This window comes from Panulirus ornatus, chromosome 68, assembly GCF_036320965.1.
Source record: "Panulirus ornatus isolate Po-2019 chromosome 68, ASM3632096v1, whole genome shotgun sequence".
Classification (NCBI taxonomy): domain Eukaryota; kingdom Metazoa; phylum Arthropoda; class Malacostraca; order Decapoda; family Palinuridae; genus Panulirus; species Panulirus ornatus.
The window spans coordinates 16720048-16740045 of record NC_092291.1 but is presented as its reverse complement, the minus strand read 5'-3'; the positions used below and the strand labels follow the sequence as shown (position 1 = coordinate 16740045).

General features: G+C 45.9%; 1 protein-coding gene across 1 annotated transcript in view; it reads right to left on the bottom strand.

The window, feature by feature from the left end:
- Positions 1–19998, bottom strand: part of Lar (tyrosine-protein phosphatase Lar) — a 704213-nt gene that overhangs the window by 371876 nt on the left and 312339 nt on the right. Inside the window, exons 2-3 of the mRNA XM_071659561.1 lie at positions 18444–18569; positions 17379–17672 (exon numbers count right to left, since the gene is read on the bottom strand). Of these exons, the coding sequence (XP_071515662.1) occupies positions 17379–17672; positions 18444–18569 (420 nt within the window). The remainder of the gene's footprint in view (positions 1–17378; positions 17673–18443; positions 18570–19998) is intronic.

Genomic DNA, 19998 nt, shown 5'->3' with positions numbered 1-19998 from the left:
ATTTCCTCATACATCGAAGCTGTGGAGGGGGTCTCTCCTCCACCCTTCGTCCATCTCCCCTCACAATAACCTCCTCTCACCTTTAAGAACTCAGGTCAACAACCAATACATGGGGGAGCGCTGATGAATTCCCCTCCCCCTCCTCACTGGGTCAGAAACTACCTTGCCAAGTGACGTCACAAAACTCAAGATCGTCCGATCATAAAACCATCGTGGCGTTCAAAACTGTAATGACCTCCCTCCCCTCCATCTGCAAGGCGTCGTTTTACAGCGCAGACCCACTCTATGACTGGTAGATTAATCTCCACTTGGGCCCAGTCAGCAAGGAGTGTCCCAGTCACATCGTCTGACTAACCAACACGTAGCACCCAGTTACGTCCACACGCGCGCCTCACAGTATATCAAATAAAGGCGTTGCTGACAACACCACACACACACACACACACACACACACACACACACACACACACACACACACACACATTTTGTGAGGCGGGTGTTTGTGTATTCGTGGCTCAACTCCACTCAATTTACAGACTCAGCCACGGTGTTAGTGTGACACGAGCGATATAAACCTGTATGCTGAGTACTGCAGGGCCTTGTAAGATTCCTGAGCAGGGGGAAGATGTGAGCGTATAATGAACTCTTGAGGATGAAGGTACAATCCTCGAGCACGACGGTATAATTCTCGAGCACGACGGTACAATCCTTGAGCACAACGGTACAATCCTCGAGCACGAAGGTACAATTCTTGAGCACGACGGTACAATCCTCGAGCACGAAGGTACAATCCTTGAGCACGACGGTACAATCCTTGAGCACGACGGTACAATCCTTGAGCACGACGGTAAAAATCCTTGAGCACGACGGTAAAAATCCTTGAGCACGACGGTACAATATCCTTAAAGACGACAATACATACAATCCTCGAAGACGACAGTACAACCCATACAACAACTTACAAAACTGGCAAGGATATCCACCTCCAACCCCCTGAGACACACGTCACATCTCTCGCTGATGACTGGATGTCCAGGATGGGTAAGACTGCAAGTGGCTCAGACGACAACACCACACTTGCTGCTGCTCAACTTACGTCCCAAGCTGGTTGTGATATCAACGTTAGCGATACGACTGGAGGCGAGTATGGGTACTGGATGAACTGAAGGCTCAAGGTTAGGTTTCTCAAACGTCCCTTGACTTACTGAAGCCAGCGCGAACAGACAGTGAAAGGCTTTTGAGGGCAACAATATCATAATGGTTTGAGGACGTCAAACAAATACATAGACCAACGCCTCTACTATGTCTTGAAGCCTCCCTAACTATCCACCGGCCAATCCCACAACTGGCCTAACACCTGGCACCGTCTATCCCCAATCCTTACGTGGATTAGTTGAAGAGAAAGATCATTCCCAATCCAGCCATCTTGAGAACCATTTAGGACCCTCTTCTTGTCGATTAGAGATGCAAATGCTAATAATAATAATAATACGATGTGGGTCCTGTGTATGACAACTGTTAACGCTGGTCATAATGACACTCCGAAGTCAAGATTTACGTCGGCAGAGGACAAGGAGAACCCCAGCGACCACGGTTAACGAAACTAGACTGTGAGGGGAGAGATATTACTGCAGGAGGGGGACTCTGGTGTGTTAACCCTTGTGCAATCATGATGGCCTCTTTACCCTAACACTTGACTCCACTGCTCCACACAGCATTTCGAGGAGTCGAACGGCCTCTTCCTGAGACAATGTAATCTCTCATCCACCTCCGAGCATTAGGAGACTTTTAAGATATATATATATATATATATATATATATATATATATATATATATATATATATATATATATATATATATATATATATATTTCCTTGTGCAGAAGCAATTACATTTATCGTTACTCTGGTACTGGGGCTATAAAACCAGCAATCTTGATTATGTACCCAATTTTACATATGAAACTCAAGAAAGAAAGACAGAAAAAGAATTACTCATGTGAACACCGTCCTCAACTAGAAAATGAATCGAGACATGATTCAACCCCACAGCAATCTGACCTTTCCTCACATCGACCCACTTCATCAAGACATGACTCGTCGACCCATTAGCTAATTGACCCAATGTTCACATCGACCCACTTCATCAAGATATGACTCGACCCACAAGCAAACTGACTCCTGCTCGGATTACCTTACTTCATCAAGACTCGACTCGTCGATCCACAAACGACCTGACCCTTGTTCGGATCACCTTACTTCATCAAGACTCGACTCGTCGATCCACAAACGACCTGACCCTTGTTCGGATCACTTCACTTCATCAAGACACGACTCGTCGACCCACAAACGACTTGACCCTTGCTAACATCAAGCCACCTCTGCCGCCGTCACATCAAACTGTTATTACCTGCAACGCACACTGGTGTCTCGCTACCACTGCATTATAATCAGACAGGCTAATTGGGCATAAGCTGCACATTAATATCGTCTCTACTCTCTTTTTTCTCTCTCTCTAATTATCAATATCTCTTCCAATTCTGGGGAGATCACCTTCATGGACCATACGTGCGTTCACAGGGGCACAGAGAGAGAGAGAGAGAGAGAGAGAGAGAGAGAGAGAGAGAGAGAGAGAGAGAGAGAGAGAGAGAGAGAGCCAGCGCAAACCTCATTACCTCTGACTGACTTTGTGAGTTTGCGATGATAATGTAAAATGCGAATTTCCACATCAGTGTATATCTAATTTCGCAATGATAATTTTCCAGCCAATTGGATGATTAAGATTACGCATGGTGGAAGGAGGAAGGGTGGTGAGTCCCGGAGAAGGAGAGAGAGAGAGAGAGAGAGAGAGAGAGAGAGAGAGAGAGAGAGAGAGTGAAACATGAAGAAAATAGAGAAAGAGAGAGAGAGGGATAGGGTGATGCCCTCCGGTGGGAGAGGTTATGTGCAACAGGAAGCAAATCAGGAGAGGCGAAACATGGTTAGGAGGGGGAAGGCTGGAAGATGGAAGGGCGGGGGAAAAGGTGAAATAGAACTGGGAGAAGAAATAGTGAGAAAGGGACCAAAGGAAAACACTTGGGCACTATTCATGAGTCATTAGAAGAAAAAATACATAAAATAATGATGAGGATAATAATAATAATAATAATAATAATAATAATAATAATAATAATAATGATAATAACCTAATACTAAAAATAACAATAACGGCGTTATTAAAACAATAATAACAATAATAGCGTTATCAAAATAATAACAACAATAATAATAACGATAAATAATAAATGAAAAAAGTAACCATATCAGTGACTTACGCAGAAACACGAATAAAAGTACATATAAATAATGAATCCCATGATCCGATCTTGGCCCCACATAACTCAACCAGAAACAGTGACCCGAAAACCCAGGCCAAGTTCAGAGCGTGCGGACACTGGACTACCACACAGGTAAACCAAACTTCCATATCGTGTGAACCTGAGCTCAAAAGACCACGGCAATGAGGGGGACTCCCATCAAAATCTGATCAGGATCGGGAAAGAAAACGCGGCGATATATATATATATATGTTGTATGGTTGCGAGGCGTGGGCTATGGATAGAGTTGTGCGCAGGAGGATGGATGTGCTGGAAATGAGATGTTTGAGGACAATGTGTGGTGTGAGGTGGTTTGATCGAGTAAGTAACGTAAGGGTAAGAGAGATGTGTGGAAATAAAAAGAGCGTGGTTGAGAGAGCAGAAGAGGGTGTTTTGAAATGGTTTGGGCACATGGAGAGAATGAGTGAGGAAAGATTGACCAAGAGGATATATGTGTCGGAGGTGGAGGGAACGAGGAGAAGAGGGAGACCAAATTGGAGGTGGAAAGATGGAGTGAAAAAGATTTTGTGTGATCGGGGCCTGAACATGCAGGAGGGTGAAAGGAGGGCAAGGAATAGAGTGAATTGGAGCGATGTGGTATACAGGGGTTGACGTGCTGTCAGTGGATTGAATCAAGGCATGTGAAGCGTCTGGGGTAAACCATGGAAAGCTGTGTAGGTATGTATATTTGCGTGTGTGGACGTGTGTATGTACGTGTGTATGGGGGTTGGGCCATTTCTTTCGTCTGTTTCCTCGCGCTACCTCGCAAACGCGGGAGACAGCGACAAAGTATAAAAAAAAAAAAAAAAAAAAAAAAAAAAATATATATATATATATATATATATATATATATATATATATATATATATATATATATATATATATATATATATATATTGTTACGGAACACGTGTGTTTGTGTCCTATAACGTTAAGATAGCGTCATCCTGAGTTGTGCTATATTACAAATCTACCGTCCTTGCAAAGACGAGGACCAGTAGAGTATTTGTAACATATATATGTTGCTGGCGACCTTGCTATAATAAGTACTGAGTTCGTAACAATATATATATATATATATATATATATATATATATATATATATATATATATATATATATATATATATATATATATCGGTGAAGGCAAAGGCGCAGTTTCTACGAGGCGTTGTGAAGACGAAAACGAGAGAGAGAGAGAGAGAGAGAGAGAGAGAGAGAGAGAGAGAGAGAGAGAGAGAGAGTTTATTTTTTTGGGGGCCCCATACGTCTCCCTGCTATTACGTCAGTCAGGGCGGACCTCAAACACAGATGGGCTAGACTGGGTGTATTCTTATTCTCTCATTCATCGCAACTATATTCTTTTTTTTCTACCTAAGACGTGCCGTTACTGGGGGAAAAATACCCTTGCCCAAGTCATGTCGGCCACTGTGAATAAATACAAAACCATTCTCTGAGGGAGCCACCCAGACAGCCTTCTGCAAATTTCCTCTTAATTCTTTTGTGGGTCTTCCGATTTTTTTTTAATTTTTTTTGGCTGTTACACCTTGGCTACACGACCTAAGTTGCTCGAGAGAGTGATTCAAAACTAATCATTTCACAGAGAAAAAAAGTAAAGGAACAGAGAAGGGGGGCCAGGTGAGGATATTCCCTCAAAGGCCCAGTCCTCTGTTCTTAACGCTACCTCGCTATCGCGGGAAATGGCGAATAGAATGAAAAAAAAAAAAAAAAAAATATATATATATATATATATATATATATATATATATATATATATATATATATATATATACATATATATATAGAGTCACCAACTCGCGATCATGTAGCACAGGTTCGATCAAATGTGAGGGGTAATATCTACCGTAAAGCAAAACGGTTTTGGGTTACATGATCAAATTTCTTGTTTCTAAATACTGATGCCACCACCACGGGCGGCGTGGCAGGCTGCATCAGCCATACGCATTACCTCAACAAAAAAAAAAAAAAAAAGGGACGAACCAAGATCCAACCCTGCAAAGTGTGCTCAAAACCGACACAGTGGTTTCAAAGTGTTGCTCAAAACCGACACAGTGGTTTCAAAAAGTGCTCAAAACCGACACAGTGGTTTCAAAGTGTTGCTCAAAACCGACACAGTGGTTTCAAAAAGTGCTCAAAACCGACACAGTGGTTTCAAAGTGTGCTCAAAACCGACACAGTGGTTCTAGAGAATTTCATGCTAATGTCTCGATTTAAGAACCAGAAAAGAAAATATGTACATGATAAAATCCCTCATGTTTCTTCTTAAATCAATGTATAAAATATGAGCCAATCTTAATGCTTTGAAAAGTTAATAGGCGAAATCTGAGCCCCTTTCATTGTTTTTAAGACGAGTCAATGTTTTCGGCACGAGCCAATTTTATTGTTTGGAAACGAGAAGCTATGGCCAATCTGAAGATACTTCTACCACCTCGGATGGTGGTTTAGGGTCGTCACCGGACACACTTTTAGAATGGCACCAGCCACTGAGAACTATCCCAGCCAAGTTTGGTCAAAACTGGTCTTCCTCTTTTTTTTTTTTTTCAGAGAGAGAGAGAGAGAAAAGGTTAAAACCGGACAGACGAACGATCACAGATGTTCCGGGATGGCCAAGGTTTAAGCGGCCCCTGACCAGGTGATCTACACAAACGATGGAGCTTTGTTCGGATGGAGAGAGAGAGAGAGAGAGAGAGAGAGAGAGAGAGAGAGAGAGAGAGAGAGAGAGAGAGAGAGAGAGAGAGAGAACACGAAGGAGAATCTGAAAAAAAAGGATGGAATATGGGGGGAAATAAGAGGGAGGGAAGGAAGGGAGGGAAGGAAGGAAGGTTTCGAATAGGGTCTATGCGAAACGGAGAATTCCACAGGTGGAGGCCAGCTTGCCACATGGCCTGATGCCCCTTTATCATTGTAATACCACCTCAAAAACACCAATACGATGGGAGGCGATTACGATACGAAGGTATGAGAGAGAGAGAGAGAGAGAGAGAGAGAGAGAGAGAGAGAGAGAGAGAGAGAGAGAGAGAGAGAGAGAGAGAGAGATGAAACTCTCCAAACCACAGTGAACGTGTGAACGATAACAACAAGCGTCTTAATATCTGAAGCGAGGGAGAAAAAGGGAAAATGGGGATGATCACTAATATCACAGACGAGTGAAGGAAGAACAAAGAGGGGATGGAGATGACCGGGAAGAGCCGAGAGGAAGGACGATAAGGGTGAGGGAGACGAGGACCGAGGAGATAAGTCTCCCAGGTCGTGTGAAATCGTATGAGCGGGGAGGAATGTCTCCAAGACAGAGGGAGGAGGAACGCCCGCAGGAGACGAGAGAGAGAGAGAGAGAGAGAGAGAGAGAGAGAGAGAGAGAGAGAGAGAGAGAGAGAGAGAGAGAGACGCGAGGCACTGGGCAACCGACGCGGAAGGAAGATATAAGATTCTAACGAATATGATGAAGGGAGGAGAGGAGAGGAGAGGAGAGGAGAGGAGGGAGAGAGAGAGAGAGAGAGAGGATATGCCGACTCCCCCCCAGGTGTATCCCGGGACCAAACGCATCACCATCACGGTCGCATTGCACCTGCAGTGTAGCGGAGACCCAAGTACCCGGCGTGGGGCATTAACCGCATGCAAACGACACATAACGACGTGTAGTAGTTTGGGTGTCGGCAGCAGCAAGTACCCGCTCTCTGCCCTCCCTCCCCCCTTGGCCAGCGTAGCAGCAGCAGCAGCCCCTCCAAAAACCATGTGGGGGGGTCCTCGCCGAAGGATGGCGTCCCGAGCGGCGGCACAACAAGTGCTGCCCATCTGATATGCATGGCTTCTTTAATTTCCTAGTCTCAAGTGTCCCCGCGAGGGGTGGAGGGGCCTGCCTGCCTCTCAACACCGCCACCAACAGACGACGCACTCGCCGCCGCCAGAGCGCTTACCCTCGCCCTCGAGGCGACGGGGGTCGGGGATGGACTTCTCGGTTTCGAGTCAGATATCCGGTAAACTAATGCAAATTATAACCCGGCGACGGAATCCTCAATACAAAGGGAGAAATGAAAGGCTTTCTGTCTGAGTACCGGACGGGGTCACGACCTGCCTCAGGGGATTACCAACAGTCGAAGCCCCAGGTTATGAGTCCCAGAATGGGGGCGTCTTAATATGGCCGCACGTATCACAAGTGGTGGCACATTAAACGTACGATCACCTTCCTCTCATTACCATACGTCCGACTGTCCTCTTCTGGCAGGGGTCTCATGCACGAGGAGGAGGAGGAGGAGGAGGAGGAGGAGGAGGAGGAGGTACAGTCTGTGTGGTAGAGATTAAACGCCTCCTACAGGTGAGGCGCTTATTCTGCGCCTTTCTCGCTAGCGACCACTTCGAAGTGACAACACAGCATGAATACAGTGCAAAGATCTATAACATTCCAATACACAAACACACACACACACACACACACACACACACACACACACACAAAACAAGAGAAAACAAACCTCTCCTTCATCAAGAACGACCCACAAAGTACTCTCAAAATTCACTGTCCTGTGTTCCAATCTCATCCAACAGCACCCCATATTTTCTCACCCACTACGATGCGTTCTGATCTGAATGTGACTTTCCTTAACCAGATTCTGACAAACTGTTAATCCCATGGTGATAACAGTCTGTTACGGCGGCAACGTTACATTGATTAACGACCCATTGCTTTTACAATAACTGTATTATGGCCAGAGGCAATCACACGCTGACGTAGTTGAACCTCCGTTAACCAAGGTTAACAGTGACCATGTGTGGCACGAGTGTGGCCCCATTCCATGAGAAAAAAAAAAAGAAAAACGGAACCTTCTGTTCTAATCTCTTCATCTCCATCAGTCTTAATAACTTGGGAAGAGTACGCTTACTTTTCCCCCCCCGCGAATATTCTCCTCATAGATCACTTGAGCTTATGTTAACTGGCGCCTCCCATGCGTTCACAACGGTGATGACAAAATTCTAATGTATCTATGACCCAACTCGACTCGATTTCGACCCAATCCCATCGCAACCATTCTGACCTATCTATAACCCCCATTCTAAACCCCCCCCCCCCCAAACCAATTAGGCTCACTGTAACCCCCATTACAACCGCGCGACCCAGTTTACCAAGAACTACGTCATCTCAATAATACGATGCAGTCGAATGTTGACAAGAGTGCGACCAATACGAACAGAGTTTTTGTTACCCAGCAATTCACGTTAACCCCCTTGTACGACCCAGTGTGACATCTTGAACCCTCCCTACCTCCCTCCTGCTCCCCCTAAGCCACGGGGTGAGGGGAAAAGGACGGTGTGGGGGAAAGAAGAAGAAAAACAAAAAACTTTGATTAATGACCAACATAAATCAAGGCGGGGATCCTTCTTCATATTCTCCACTGGACTTAATTGAACTTTAACAGCCACATCCTCAGCCAATACGGGTCACAGTCCTGTATCATGCGCCGCTCAGCTGAAAAAAAAAAACTTTGTACCTCGTCTCTCTACTGCCGGCGGAACTTTGGGTAAAAGGACTTAAGATGATGAAACTTAGGCTTCTGGAACTTTGGATAACTGAACTTTGGAAGGCTAAGCTGTATATATGTATATAACGAAGATAAATTATTATGTTAAGCATACCTGGAAAAGCAAATTTTATCAAAAACGCTAACATTTTGTTAAAGAAAAAAAAAAATCTATCAAACTTAAAGGTGTTCTCATCCATCCGATACTTCAATCCAATTTGATGCTTCCCTCCAGCATGTTTCGAACCGCTCGAATAAATGTTCCGATCCAACAACATTCACGCGTCGCAACGTTTCTATCCAACTTCGAAACACAAGTCTCGTGGTTTCTGAGCGTTTCAATACTTCCAGCAAATCAGTTAACGCGTGAAAATCGCATGTGATCCCCCAGGAGAGGGGGAAGGAAAAAAAAAAATGGAGGCAAGGCAGTGTGGGCAGAAGACCCTGTTGGAGACTAATGAACCCTCAGGGTCTGAACCTCTCTGAAGAAGGTACGTAAAACAAATACCCCAGGGGAGTTTGAAGGACTTTGCCACAGGGGCGAGAGAGAGAGAGAGAGAGAGAGAGAGAGAGAGAGAGAGAGAGAGAGAGAGAGAGAGAGAGAGAGAGAGAGAGAGAGAGAGGATAGTTTTTTCTGAAAAAAAGGCGTTAAGTTTTGCCTAAAACTAAGCGTGGTTTTATAAACAGCATCCAACTGACTTAAGTAAACCTTAGAGAAAGCTTTAAAGGCAAAATAAAAAATTCCCACGAAATAGGATAAATCTTGGGTTCGTATTCTGATGGCATTATAAGTCTCAAGTCGGGGAAACACACGAAAGTTAACATGGCCATGGGAGTGGCAAGCTGAAGGGTGAGAAGGAAGACTGTTCTGGAACCATACAACGTTGCCTCTCTCTGCCTTCCAGGATCCCAGCTCATCTTCACACCCTATCCCGTTCGTCAGTCAGTATCCGGGATTCGGATCAAGGTCCCTTCTTGCACCACTTACACAAACGGTTAAGAGAGCTGTTCACACCGAGAGATGAATCACACAGAAAGCAACGCTCCACGGTTAGAAATTAGCGACCTCTGCAACCACGCGCGTCACCTATCTTTACCAACCCACGCCCAACACCTTTTGAGTAATACCTCGGGGTAAACTCTCCGTCAACCCAGGCTACTCCAAGAGTAAACCTATGAGGATAATTAGATGTAAACTATATAAGACATTCCCAATATATAAAAAAAAAAAAGGCTTCAATTCCACTGTGTGTATACATGCAGACTACATCAAACGCCTAAGTCTTGATGAAGGACCCACGTTAACCAACCGTAATGTAAACTGGCCGGTAGACTTTACGAAAGGCCAGGGTATGAACTCAAAATACGAAACAGAGAGATAAATAATGGCAGACAGGCAACAACTGATCTCAAAATGAACCCAAGCCGACTTCCCTGTATTCCTTTCGCCTAATGGCCCGGCCGTTAGGGCCATCGCGAGACATTCAAACTTTGGCCTTTTCTGATGCCGCTATCCTGGGAGGCCTTAATTTCGCTATTGGTTATTATAAAATCGTTAACATTACGAAACTATTACCATTAACCGGACGCTGATTATAAGTAATGCTTTAATAAGAGCACATTCTCCGATCATGCCCAAGGGAAAAAATGGTTAAAATGAGTTGACGACAAAGCCAACTTCGCAAGTCAACTGACACGCGAATATTACTCACTCGCCAATACAGAGCAGTCGTGGGAAAAAAAAAAAACGCACGAACTCGCTCACTGTAAGGAACTCGCTAACTAAAGAGACCTCGATCATTATGAAGAACTCGCTATCAGTATCAAACTCATTATGACAATTGATTCGCTTATGGAGGGGAAAAAATACATTTTTCAAATTCTCTCTCTCTCTCTCTCTCTCTCTCTCTCTCTCTCTCTCTCTCTCTCTCTCTCTCTCTCTCACATCAACGTTATATGTACGTCCTTTATCACCACCCAGGATCCCAGGGTATCAGTGTGTGCCGAGCTGTAATATGGAGGTCATTACACGAGTATGAGGTGCAGAGAGGAGGGTATAAGGCACATTGAACTCTGTACGAGGAGTATGGGGAAGTATCAGGAACAAGGGGAAAGTATGAGGAACATGGAAGGGTATTCGGGACTGAGAACAGAATGAGACACAAGGGAGAGTTCGGGGGAATATGGAACAGTGTGAGGAGCATGAGAGGGTATTAGGGACATGGAATTGTATGAGGAACAAGAGAGGGTTTAGGGGAATGTGGAACAGTATGAGGAGCATGAGAGGGTATTAGGAACATGGAATTGTATGAGGAACAAGAGAGGGTTTAGGGGAATGTGGAACAGTATGAGGAGCATGGGAGGGTATTAGGAACATGGAATTGTATGAGGAACAAGAGAGGGTTTAGGGGAATGTGGAACAGTAGGGGATATACTTAATATACGAAAGTCACAAGAAAAACAAAATAGGTCAAAGAGCCAAAGAAATATATATATATATATATATATATATATATATATATATATATATATATATATATATATATATATATATATATATATATATGCAAAATACAAACGGAACACCACAAGTTCCATCGGTCCAAGAAGGAAGAAAGAGCAAGGCACTTACACGAGCGAGTCAGACATTCAAGGAATCGAACACCCTAAACGAGTCGGTTTTCAGTGATCCAACACAATCACCTTAGAGATAAATCGACTCGGAAGGAGTTCCTCCAAGTCTGTGATCCCCATCGTGTTGTAAAACAAAAGGGGGAAAACCTCACCGCCTCGCCGCAAGAGAGCCGCTGGAAGCGTGCATGCTCTCCCTCCGTGCACTCTGACCCCCGCCCTCCCTCAAGATCCAGGCTCCTGGAACCCCTGTCTTTCTAAAGAAACGCAAAACACCATTAGCACGAGCACTAAACATTCCCTGGGAAAAAAGAGAGAGAGAGAGAGAGAGAGAGCCTGGACTCTGGCATAATTCCAGAAAGTTTGGAACTGGCTCACGGAGGCCCCCCTTCCCCCCCTCCCCCCACTCCATTAAGAAAGAAGCCGAGTTGTTCCAAGGGAAAGAAAAGAAAAGAAAAAAAAAAGAAAGAACTGTGACTGATTTCACAGACATCAGATATCATTCGAGCTTTTCGAGCGGGAAGAAAGATTCTCGGGATTAAATAATCTACATAACTCAAGAGCAACATGGCTCAAGGGAGGGAAGAAATCACGTTTCTCTCTCTCTCTCTCTCTCTCTCTCTCTCTCTCTCTCTCTCTCTCTCTCTCTCTAGACCTAAAGAGTCCCGGGAGAAGAGACTAAACGTCGATGTCTTATAGACAAACCTTCGCAAAGGCCTTTTGGTACTAAATATGTGACCACGGTGTGAAAGCTGGCAATTAATACTACGTAAGATGCGAATCTAATAAGGTAGATGAGTGAAAACAATCAGTAATTTCTGAAGTGGGAATGACAGAGTGAATGCGTGAACATGGATATGGAAATCCTTAAACCAAGAGATCACTACACGTTCTTGTGAATGACGCCATCTGCAGCGTCTCCACGTCTGACTGATCAGATCCCCCAAGGCGGTGTACCGGCACCTTCTGTGTTTCCTATACTTTCCCATACGAGCTACGGGCATCGAATTCTTGGCTGACGATGCTAGACTAATTACGGAAATTACATCAGCTGAGGAAAATAAAATGTCACGAACGGAAATATAACAAATTTCTCCATTGGGCTTCTTATTACACCTTTTTCGTATATGGTGAAAAAGGTGAAGTGTTCCCAATATGAGAGAAAATGGTGATGACATAAAAAAAAAAAAAAAATTACAAGCACTAAATACTGGACTGACGTGAACATCACTATAAGTAAAGCAACACGAAAGATCATGAGAGTGTCAACGACAGATGACCTTTCTTTTCAGCGACGACCGCAATAACAAGGCGACAACTGCTTCTTCCAAAGGACGTACGTCACGCGTAAGGTCACGTCAGTACTGTCTTAAAAGGTACGAGCGAAAAGAGGCCAAGCACTGATGAGAACTCTTTGTGTCTACCGGGCGGGAGGGTGGAAGGAGCAAGAGAGAACGGTATAGAGAGCGAGTGTGAGGGGGGGAGGGAGCATAAGTACGGAGGATGATACAAAGAAGAAAGTACGTGTGAGAAGTATGATTACAGCGGGGTTATCATGCTGAGCAGCATGTGTGAGATGTATGATTACAGCGGGGTTATCATGCTGAGCAGCATGTGTGAGATGTATGATTACAGCGGGGTTATCATGCTGGGCAGCACGTGTGAGATGTATGATTACAGCGGGGTTATCATGCTGGGCAGCACGTGTGAGATGTATGATTACAGCGGGGTTATCATGCTGAGCAGCATGTGTGAGAAGTATGATTACAGCGGGGTTATCATGCTGGGCAGCATGTGTGAGAAGTATGATTACAGCGGGGTTATCATGCTGGGCAGCATGTGTGAGAAGTATGATTACAGCGGGGTTATCATGCTGAGCAGCATGTGTGAGGAGAAGGATCAGTGCGGCGAGCTAGTGTGAGACACAGCCTGTAGGGGAAGCATGAGTATCAAGGGCTAGTATGAGGGGAAGCATGAGTATCAAGGGCTAGTATGAGGGGTAGCATGAGTACCAAGGGCTAGTATGAGGGGAAGCATGAGTATCAAGGGCTAGTATGAGGGGAAGCATGAGTATCAAGGACTAGTATGAAGGGAACCACGAGTACAGAAGGATAGTATGAGGGGAAACCATGACTATGGCGGGCTAGTATGAGGGGAAGCACGAGTACAGAAGGGTAGTATGAGGGGAAACCATGACTATGGCGAGCTAGTATGAGGGGGAAGCATGGGTATAATGGGTTAGCATGAGGGGAAGCATGTGCACAGTGGGACAGCACAATGGGAAACCAGTATAACGAGCTAGTACGAGGGGAAGCATAAGTATAGCGGGCTAGTATGAGGGGAAGCATGAGTATAGCGGGCTAGTATGAGGGGAAGCATGAGTATAGCGGGCTAGTATGAGGGGAAGCACGAGTATAGCGGGCTAGTATGAGGATGGGGAGAAACATGACTTCAGCGAGCTATGTGGGGCTAGCATGAGTACAGGATGTTTGTATGAGGGAAGGCACGAGCCTAACGGGGGAGTGTGAGGGGGAAGCATGAGGTAGCTCAGCCGGGGGCGGCGCAGCAGCCACGAGGTGGTAGGCAGCAGGAGGGAGGGAGGGAGGGAGGGAGGGAGGGAAGGAGGGGGAGGAGCGGGCTGGCGCGGCCTATAATTGGTTCCCGCCTTAATCACTCTTTGCTCAAAGCATTAACTTATAATTACCGCCCATTATAACAAACAATTAAACCTCGCGCTCAAGGTGCTTGGAGACGCAGCCCGGCAAGGCAACAGAAGACCTGGCCATGGGAACAGAAGGGGTCCCTAGAAAGGGAACAGAAGACCTGGGGGTATGGCAACAGCAGAGACAGCCGTTAAAAAAAGTCCCTAGGGAATGGCAACTGAAACTCCTAGATCCCTGAGAAGGTTAAAGGAACACCTTCCATGTACGGTTAGAGAACCATCGCGGCCACTACAAGCTTAGCGAGGCACCAGGTCAACCACGGCAACTTACACGCTTGGCGAGGCACCAGAAGATCAACCACGGCAACTTACACGCTTGGCGAGGCACCAGAAGATCAACCACGGCAACTTACACGCTTGGCGGGGCACCAGCAGGTCAAATACGGCAACTACATGCTTGGCGGGGCACCAGCGATCAACCACGGCAACTTACACGCTTGTTGGGGCACTAGATCAACCACGGCAACTACACGCTTGGCGGGGCACCAGCAGATCAACCACGGCAACTACAAGCTTGGCAGGACAAAAGGAGACCCCCGGCAAGGAAACTATAGACTCAGTAGGATGAAGGCATACAGACCGACACTGAGACAAGAGTAAACTCAGCGTTGCAGCTAAGGATACGAAAGGTAACGGGAGGCCTGGAAAGACAACAGAGACTGGAAAGGCTGCCATAGAACCGGCTGGGCAACTGGAATAATCAGAGACCCAAGATAAAACAAGTGAGAGGACCGGAAAGGCCACTGGAAAGTATCAGAGGCCTTGAGAAGGCCTCTCGAGACCTGGAAAGGCCACTGGAAGCAAAAATGGGTCAACTTGAGATCCAAGGAAGCAGACCAACAAGGCATCTGTGAATCCAGGAAGTGCCGCAGCCAAAACCTGGAAGAATAGCCAGGAGCTCATAAAGAGACGACCACCAGCAACCCATCAGGACAGCTGGAAACCCAAAATGTAAGGACTCGAGCAAAGCAAAGAAGAGCCCAGTAAAGGAACCGTGTTCGAGCCTGGCTACAGCAACAGAAAACGAAGTCCGCAAGTTAACTGGGTGTTCTGTAAGGCAAGCGGGTCCCCAATAAGGTAAGTGGGATCCCAGCAAGGGAACTAACTGGGAGTTCTGTAAGGCAAGCGGGTACCCAATAAGGTAAGTGGGAGTTCTGAGAGGCAAGTAGGGTAAGTAGGAGTTCTGCAAGGCAACTGGGTTCCCAGCACAGGTAACTGGGATTCAAATATGGTAGCTCGGATCCTAGCAAGGCAAGTGGGACTACTGTAAGGAAAGTGGGATCCCAGTAAGGTACACGATCAGCTCAAGCAGGTAAGTGAGCACTCGATAACGCAACGTGGAGCCTGACAGGATAATCCAGACCCACCGAAGAGTTACTGTGAATTCCACACGGCGAACCAGATCCCGATAAGACAAATGAGAGCCCGGCCTAATAACCTGGAGCAGAGCAAAGCAAGCTACAGCCCGGTATAGCAAATAGGAAGACCCAGGAAGGTAATTACGACCCCAGAAACACAGTCTAGTGCCAAGGACGGCGATGCGACTGCGGGACCATCACAGAAGACTGGGAGTTAAATCAAGGCCAGTTAACAGTTACATGCTACCTACTGAGTGAGTAAATTCTCTCATAGTTACGGCATTGTGAGCATAATAGGTGGGGGTGGGGTTCATTTTATAAATAAATGACAAAACAGTTTGTTCCTCCGCCCTGTGAAAACTCACGGTCTCTGCGGGGAAACTCATGAAACTAGTCCAAAGGCCATTATGTTTTCCAGTGGCTGACAAGGCAAGTAATGGCCTAGCAAGCTTGGCCTAGAACTCTTGGTTACAGTGCCAGGCATTGCAAATAACAGCCCAGCTATACAACTGGGACCCCACATGCAAAGTCGCTAGGAGGCCAGCAAGCCCAGGTTGGCTATACTTTGAACTCCAAAGTTTCATAAACTAACACGATTCTCCGCGTCACTGAACACTCAGCAACACCAACTATGGATCCCGTAGGGTGGATGGATTTGGAAATACACACAGCAGGGTAGGCAACCGTAAATTTCCCAAAGATAATATGAGAGACTAAAATTCGACCAGAGACCAGCAAAGACATGTGAGAGCCCTGAAGACTTCTAAGAACCCGTCAAGGTAATCCACGACTCAGCAAAATAACAGCCTAGCTCGGCCGAGGTAACATGAGACACTTAATGTTCCCCAAAATTCCTTACGTACGTCAGGCCGGCCAGAAGATGACTCTTCACCAAATATACCCAAGGGAACGGGAAGTCAGGATATTCGTACTGTGAACCTCCTTCCCTTCTCCCGACCAAACAACCGACTTGGGTGTGAGTGAACCACACATCAACGTGGGGTCTTCCGTGCATCTTGTTTCCATCTTTATAAATCAGGAATTTAGGATACAATTGACCGTCCTCCCTTAGCAGATCCCCTTCGTCATAGACAATCGGGTCTTCTGTAATGCATCTCCACCATGTACATCAGTGTTTATAAGTACCTTGAAGGTCTTACACCCAAGGGGACAAGAAATTGTGAGAGCCTCTTGCGCCCCCATCTCTCTCTCTCTCTACCCGTGTCGTGGATCCGGAGTGCAAGTGTAAAACCCTTTTTCTTAATCCTCTTTCAGCGTGTAAACCCTGGCCTTAACCCTATTCACCATCCCTTCGTGTAGTGGAGTTACAGTTCAGACAAATCCCTTTACTCAATCTACCTTTAACTCTGTGCAGGACCTCCAGGGGACATTCCCTGTCGAGGGAAATGGTGCACATGGGGGGGAGGAAAAAGAAAAAAAAAAAGGGAAGTGTTCGCCAGCATGGCTTTTAGTGCAAAGAGATAAGACACACACAGATGGAAATGTATGAAAACTGTTACAAGCAATTATCATCTACCCAGGAACCATGCGTTACGACTATTTGTAACAATGTACGCACATACTACAACAGAATTTCCCCCTCTTGCCTGCTACAAGAAACTTCTTAACACTAAGAAAAGAGTGCAATGCATTTAGGGTGAAACATCATACATAATGCATATAAACTAGGCTGCCACGCTCTGCCTGGGTGTGCATACGTAATGCGGCGAGATGGGAAATGTAATAACGTTAATGTAGCTGTACAAGGCGCCACTTACGATCGCCGATGAGGACCTCCAACTTGGCGGAGGCCTTGATGGTGTCTCCGGCCGCGTTCTCCACCACACACTCGTAACTGGCCTCGTCCTTCTCGTGCCGGACCGGTTCGATCCTCAGGATAGATCCTCCTGGCACGTCGAGGACCATGAAACGCGAGTTGCCACTGATCCTCCTGTTGTTCTTCCGCCACTGGATCTTGGGCTCGGGGGTCCCCGTGGCACGGCAAGTGAAGGAGGCCACATGATCGCTCATGACGCGCTGGTCCCGGGGGTGTTCCTCGAACTGTGGCGGATCTGTGGTGGGGACAAACAAAACCTGGTGTTAGAAGGGCTATGGAGAGTAAGTCTGACTACCGTATAATGGAGAATGCTTGCAGGTACGGGTCCATCCAACCGTCCACATGACACAGTCCCTCCACAGGTAAAATCTGAGACTGCACGTTCAAAAGAGTAAGAATAAATCAGACAATGAATCAAAAAAAAAAAACTTACATTGAAATATTTGGTCGAAAAATGGAAAGAAGAAAATATTATAACATATAAATAATTCATAAAGCACAAGGTCTTAGTGGTCGTGGTTATAACGCATCATCCACTCTACCGCGTACACGCTGAAAAGATCATGCGCGACACAGGAGGTGTGTGGTTAGCACCAAATAAACCCAGTTTATTTGGGTCTATCTACTTTATGGATGGACCCTTGTAGATCAATCTACAAAGCGGATTCCACCTCCACAGCAGGTCTACAGAGCGGGTTCACACACACACACACACACACACACACACACACACAGCCCAGCTCTATGGCGGTAAAGCCATAGCATTTATGGCTCCCAGAGGCCAAGCTGCAACAACCGCTTCCAATACCCTTAAGGCCTCTCACCAGGACGGTCTGCAACACAGGGCCTGCGAGAGGGTACTGTATAAGGGCACTTTACCCCCAACCATTTTCAACGTCCCGCGATCGACCACCTCAGTCCATCTGGGTAAACCAGTTGTAAACCAAAGGAGCTCAAAAGGTATTTAAGGGTCAAGATGGTCGACGTCGACGCTGAGTGTACTTACGGGTGTTGAACTCTATGTAGGGGAAGTCCTGGTCTGGGAGGCTTCCAGAGATGTCGTCTTCCCCTCCTCCCGGATCGCCTTCAGCGGTGCTATTGACGGAGCTGGAGTCCACCGCCGTGACGGGGGCTGCGCCGGAAGGGGGTGGAGGAGGGGGGCCGTTGTAGTGTTACCCCAAGGAGGATACTGAGCCCTTTCTGTTCCTCTCTGCCCTAACCCTAATCCCTTTCTTTTTTTTTTTCTTTCTCTCTTTCCCTAACCATTTTCTGTTTATCACATATCATCACGAGTTATCATCATGTTTCATATGTTAGCAACGTCGAGGTGTTGCTAGGGCATGCTGGTACATCGCTACACACACACACACACACACACACACACACACACACACCGCTGCACTCATCAAACGAAGCCATTTTCCTCAATGTCACATATTTCACTAAGGTCTTCAAACACTTACATCACATACACCAGTTCCCAAGCGATCTCCTGGTTTGAAATCTTACCTGGAATGAGGAACGGTGAATATTAAGGGTTAAAGAAGATATTTGTACCCGATAAGTGTGCTTTTGTTTTCTTGTACTCTAATTTTCTTGTATTATATGTAGGTTTAACCCTGATGTTTGCTTGCTTTCATCTCATAACGTTAAGATAGCGTTATCCAGCGTGCGTAACAAATAAAAGCTGGCGTCCTCCCTCAGAGTTTGTAACCATATATATATATATATATATATATATATATATATATATATATATATATATATATATATATATATATATATATATATATATATATATATATATATATATATATATATATATATATATATATATATATATATATATATATGATTCGGACCACCACAGTTGGTGCTGCAGTTGTAGGCAGAAGGACCTGCAGGTTAACAAATACAAAATGCGCAACTGAGGGTCGAAAGAGAAAACGGGAGCTCTGCATCGCTGGAGCACTTCTGAATTTATTCCACGAGGATTCTGCGGGGCCAGGGGAATGTAAGAAGTGTTTTGTTGGCCAGGTGGGAGAGAATGTGGAGATATTTTGTTGGCGAAGTTAAAAGGATGCGAGAGTACTTTCGTTGGCGGAGGTGAAGGAACAATATAATTCGGGGGAGGTAAAGATAGTGTATGTGTGTGTGTAAGCGACAATGTTAAGAGTTGGTCCAGTGACACAATACAAACGGTGTTGTCTGAGCACTTCGGTTAAGGAATGACAGAAACGCTTCAACAGTGGGGTGGGCGGGGAATGCTTCGTGCTGCGTTTGTGTGAGGGGGGAAATAGTTCTTGTTTCCCCGGGTGAAAGAATGCTAATGAGGTGTTTAGTGGAGGGAGGCTGAGGGAAAGGTGAGTGAATTACTGATAGGGAGGGAGGGAAGATGGAGAGAGAGAGAGAGAGAGAGAGAGAGAGAGAGAGAGAGAGAGAGAGAGAGAGAGAGAGAGAGAGAGAGAGAGAGAGAGAGAGAGCGTCAGTTAAATCCCTCGCCATCCCTAAGGATCAGTACCGTGACCTCGTAAGAAGCAATACCATGTCCTCCCCCCAGG